At 36.7% G+C, this 5,131-nt stretch overlaps 1 protein-coding gene across 3 annotated transcripts; it reads left to right on the top strand.

Moving 5' to 3' along the window:
* The first annotated feature begins 418 nt into the window (after nt 1-418).
* Nucleotides 419-4,784, top strand: LOC126583869 (sulfite exporter TauE/SafE family protein 3-like). 3 transcript variants are annotated; one of them, XM_050248400.1, is made up of 13 exons: nt 419-575; nt 1,468-1,788; nt 2,082-2,241; nt 2,388-2,588; nt 2,684-2,748; nt 2,844-2,880; nt 2,954-3,042; nt 3,124-3,210; nt 3,309-3,359; nt 3,463-3,684; nt 3,870-3,963; nt 4,093-4,233; nt 4,441-4,784. In XM_050248400.1, exons 2-13 carry the CDS (start codon nt 1,579-1,581, stop codon nt 4,524-4,526), a joined length of 1,443 nt encoding a protein of 480 aa, XP_050104357.1. In that variant the 5' UTR covers nt 419-575; nt 1,468-1,578; the 3' UTR covers nt 4,527-4,784. The 3 variants fall into 3 exon arrangements, with proteins under 3 accessions (XP_050104357.1, XP_050104358.1, XP_050104356.1); XM_050248401.1 differs by lacking the exon at nt 419-575 and adding an exon at nt 616-986; XM_050248399.1 differs by lacking the exon at nt 419-575 and having other exon boundaries at nt 1,021-1,788.
* The last annotated feature ends 347 nt before the right edge of the window (nt 4,785-5,131 follow it).

The following is a 5,131-nucleotide window of genomic DNA, read 5'->3' as shown; positions in this document are numbered from 1 at the left end:
AGGAAATCACATGAGCAGAAACAAGCTCCTTGAAACTCTATCTGAATTTTTAACTCTCTTCTTTGTTAGGAGATTTTCCGATCTTCACTTTTGTTAGGTTGGGTACTTGTTTGAAATGTTTTAAAAAGTTGAGACCAATTTAAAATGACACTAAAAGATTATGGGGTTTTAGGTACTTAATCTTAAATAAAATATACCTTAATTAAGGCTTAAGATGGCAAGAGAATATATATATATGTATGTATGTATATGTATGTATGTATGTATGTATATTAAGATCCACGAGAAACACATTTGATAAAACAAATTAGAGCCATCCGATCAAGCTACCCTTGAAACCAATATTGCGACACCACCCAAAATCCCAAAATAATATATAGAAAGCTCCACTACTTTCCTTCTTGAAGATGCCAAAACTAAAACAAAGACACCACTCACCAAAAGATTATACGCAAAAAAAAAAACAATTAAATATACACCACACGCATATATATGGTGGATGCTAAAGTGGAGTTCCAAACAAAGAAATTCAAGATTATGCGTTGAGTACTTTTTGACAAGAGAGATTTCATAAGGTTAGAGTAATTTCCTTCTTTTCTTTCATTTTGCATTAGGAAATGTTGTCATGTCATGCGAAGTAGAATGGCTAGTGGAAAATGGAAGGGATTCTGATGTGTAACTGCGGATATATCCCTTATGTCCCGCGAAACAGCGTTAATTAGCAGAGCTCAGAGAATTCAGCAGATTAATGCCAGCTGAGCTGACACATATCAGTTCAAGCTTTGCTCGTTTTTTCATATCTGGGTCGTGCAGTCAAGGACCCATTTATGCATACACAGCGTTTAATTTTATTTACATAATATCTGTATAGAATCGCATGCAATCACATGAATGTTAGGGCTCTTGACTGAGAGTTTTGAGAGTTCGGGCCAGAGGGATATTGAAAGCAAGGGGATTGGGGGATTTCGGGATTTTCTCTACTAAGGGTATAAGAGCTCACTTAACGTTGTTAATCGTGGATTCACTCACTCAGCCAGGCAAAATATTTGTTTTAGAAGGAGGAGTCACGCACCTAACGAAATCTGAGATTAAAAGGGGAGATCACACAATCCGAGAAGTGAAGAGAAACGATGAACTTTGATTCAGTCAAATATTATGAATGCAAAATATTTACTGCTATTATTAATTTTGGATTTGTAGAAATTAATAGCATATATACACGCATATCATAGATACATACATCTGTTGTAGTATACAAGTATCGATGTTACGCCAATATCGGAATATCTTAGGCAACCTATTTGGGTGAAATAAAACCACTTTAAAAAATGATAAGTCGCCAACAGTATCATAATTGTTGCCATGCTGTCACAAAGTGAATACATAAATAATGCACACACACACGCATTCATGAGCCCAGACTTCTAACTTTCTCCCAAGTCTAACAGTAATTTTTGCTTTCTGCAGAACTTTGTACACGAACCAGGTTTTCGGTTTGAACCATGAGTTTTTGTTAGAATGTTTGTTCTGTTTAATTCTTGGGTTTGAGGAGGAATTGTTGGAGTTCAGAAGCATCAGATGGATTGGAGAAAATCAAACTGGTGGAGGCTGAGGTTGATTGAAGTGGTTTTCCTTCTTGTGGCTGTAGTATTTGTCTCGGCACAAGAAAGTTTTCAGCAACAATCTTCAAGTCAGAATCATGGAGAAAAGGTTGAACCTAATTACTTAATCAGAGTGTCCAAATTGCCTTCACATCATGGTGGAGTGGTTTACAAGCATGACTGGCCTGTAAGTCCAATTTTCACTAAGCATGTTGGATATTTTGTCTTAATGTCGTGAATCTAGATCAATCGTATGGAAGTGAACTGTTTGGCTGGTGAGAAACTTTTTCTGAAGAATGATTGCAATGTGAAATTATGACCTTTACATATATGTTTACTTTTTACCTTCCTCTGTTTCTTCAATAAACACTCACCTTTCTTTTTATTATTAATAATAGATTTTAGAAAGTGTGGCTTTTAGTTATGTACTTCTTATGGAACAATTTTGTACTGCTAGTAGTAATTGAAATTTGGTGACAGGACATGCGATTTGGATGGAAAATTGTGGTTGGTACGTTTATTGGATTCCTTGGGGCAGCATTTGGGAGCGTGGGAGGTGTTGGAGGGGGTGGGTTTTTTGTTCCGATGCTCACCCTGATTATCGGCTTTGACCAGAAATCGTCAACAGCAATATCAAAATGTAAGTACTTTCTGTTTTTTTATGTTTACCTTCTAAGAAAGCCTAAACTTGTACACAAGTTTCATAAGATAAATACATGGAAATTTTGCCTTGTTATTTACCTTTCACCTGAATGCACTTTCACGTCTTTCTATTTGGTTCATCAGGTATGATCACAGGGGGAGCAGCAGCGACTGTCTTGTACAATTTAAGGCTAAGGCATCCCACACTTGAGTTGCCCCTCATTGACTATGATCTCGCAGTTCTGTTCCAACCAATGTTGGTGTTAGGGATCAGCATTGGAGTTTTTTTGAATGTTGTACTTTCCGAATGGATGATCACCATCTTACTAATTATTGTTCTCTTAGGTAAAACTTCTCTTAACTGCAACATATCTTCTCAATTCGTGAAATGTAAGTAGTTCCATCAACACCAATGCTCACCTTTTCAATTCTTTTTGCAGGCACATCAACTAAATCGTTCTTCAAGGGTGTTGAGACGTGGAAGAAAGAAACTGCATCGAAAAAGGTGGCGTTTAAGCTTTTCGTGTTTTCTATGTTGGTTGTGCATTCTGCATTGTATTAATCCATATCTAACACTGCACCTTATTTCATTTCCTTTAGAATTCACTGGAGGCTTCCATACGCTTGCAATCGAAAGGTAAGTTGATCAACTATTTCTTCACTTCCTGTTAGATCTTTCTTTTCTCCTGCCTAACATGCTCGTTAATTAGACATTGCCAGTGAAGACATCGAAGGCAGAAATATTCATGGAGGCACTGACAACGGCATACCAGAAATCAAGGAGACTAAAAGAAAAGTGGTTAGAATTTTAAAGCTAATAAACAGCCTAAACTTTTTTGCGTGGTTAATATTGGGAACTAACTTCTGTGACAATTTCCAGGTTTCTGTTCTTTGTAACGTTTACTGGAAGCAACTTGGAGTTATTTTTGCTGTCTGGATCATAATACTTGGGTTGCAGATCGGCAAGGTTTTTATCTAGTAGCTTTTGATTTGCACTTTCCCTTCACTTAATTATATGCATTAATTAAGAAATAAAATTGATGGGAAAATATTTTTTTGTCACAGAATTATGTGGCAAAATGTTCAGCGGCATATTGGATATTAGATTTCTTACAGGTACCTTCCATGCTCCTTGTAGTGAACAAACAGTATTCCTCCGATCTGATTGCAAAATAAGAACCTCACAGCGGGAACTTTTTTCTTCCTTTCTTTTGTTCAGATTCCTGTGACGGTTGGAGTGACTTCGTATGAGGCAGTTAAAGTGTACAAAGGGCAGAGGGTAATTGCATCCAGGGGAGAAGCAGGTGCAAAATGGAGAGTGCATAATCTTGTTTCTTATTGTTTCTTTGGCATAATAGCCGGATTGATTGGTGGATTGCTTGGTCTCGGTGGAGGTTTTATTATGGGTCCTCTCTTTCTGGAGATGGGAATTCCTCCTCAGGTACATTGCATACTTCATTTATTTTTAGCACTATGAACATAGCAAGTCGAAAAATCGACAGTATCGACAAAATATTGATACTTTATTTATGTCATATATCAAGACTATTTAGTACTGTTTGTTATCGATATAACGGAACCACTTGTTATTAGATACCTTACAATCATTATTTCATGTAAATGCAGGTAGCAAGTGCAACAAGCACCTTCATCATGTTATTCTCGTCATCCATGTCTGTTGTAGAATACTACCTCCTAAAGCGATTTCCAATTCCCTACGGTAAATTTCTGAGCCATTCCAGTTTATGTTCGTAAATTGATGGCTACAGATGTTTAGTTAGAAGGCAATTTCTATCTTCAAATAAATCATAAATGTCGGGTCCTTTCGTTACAATTCTTCAACTTTCAGCTCTCTATTTCGCTGCTGTGGCTATCGGTTCTGCGATCATAGGGCAACATGTGGTAGGGAAGGTGATTAAGGCAATAGGACGAGCATCCTTGATCATCTTCATTCTTGCTTTCACAATTTTTGTGAGCGCACTGACATTAGGTATGTTAATGCGCCCTTATATATTTTCCAAAGGATTCAGGACACCAAGATGGTGGTGTCCCAATAGAACACGTGATGACATGCAACCGGTTTGCGGCACCGCCACCTTGGAGCCCCAGTTTCATGTGCTCTCCACTTTCACATATGCAGCCACTTTTTCATGGATTTTTGTTAATCTTCGTATGGCTGATTTTTTATTCTAAACAGGTGGGGTTGGCATAGCAAATTTGGTCAAAAAGATTGAGCACAAGGAGTACTTGGGTTTTCAGAGGATGTGTACTCATAAATCCTAACCCCTAAAACTCTTCATTACCTTAACTTCCAGAGCATAAAAAATTCTTCACACTTCTAATCATATACAAGATAATAATATTACTGTTCTCCAAAGTGCATATACCAAATTCAAATTTCGATTTCCTGCTTTGTAATTGTATAATTGTTCTTTAATATGTTGAATACTTGGTATTTAAAGATGCATAAACTTGTATTGACACCATTCTATTGACCTGTGCGTTTTCATAATATGTAATGGGAAAATTTGATGGTATGCATTTGACAAGGATTTGAACCTCAGCCTCCACATCACGATCTAATTAATATGTGCGTAGCTTCTAATCAAAATCAGCCTCTTTATCATGACATAAATTAAGACAAAGCTTTTGAATATTAGACGGTGAAGATTTCTGATCATAAAGAAAATGGCGAATATATGTTTTAAGTTCACCTAGGGGTGTGGAAACAAATCGAAAACTCGAAAAACCAACCAAATCGAAAGAATCGGTTTACGTTTTGATTTTATAAATTGTGGTTTAACCAAACCAAACCGCTTATAATATTGTGGATGACCACCATAATGTCCATAACCTCTCATCTTAATGTTTTATAACCAATACTCTAT

Source organism: Malus sylvestris, chromosome 9 (genome assembly GCF_916048215.2).
Source record: "Malus sylvestris chromosome 9, drMalSylv7.2, whole genome shotgun sequence".
NCBI lineage: Eukaryota > Viridiplantae > Streptophyta > Magnoliopsida > Rosales > Rosaceae > Malus > Malus sylvestris.
Note: the sequence above shows the minus strand (reverse complement) of the source record. Positions and strands in the feature narration are given on the sequence as shown.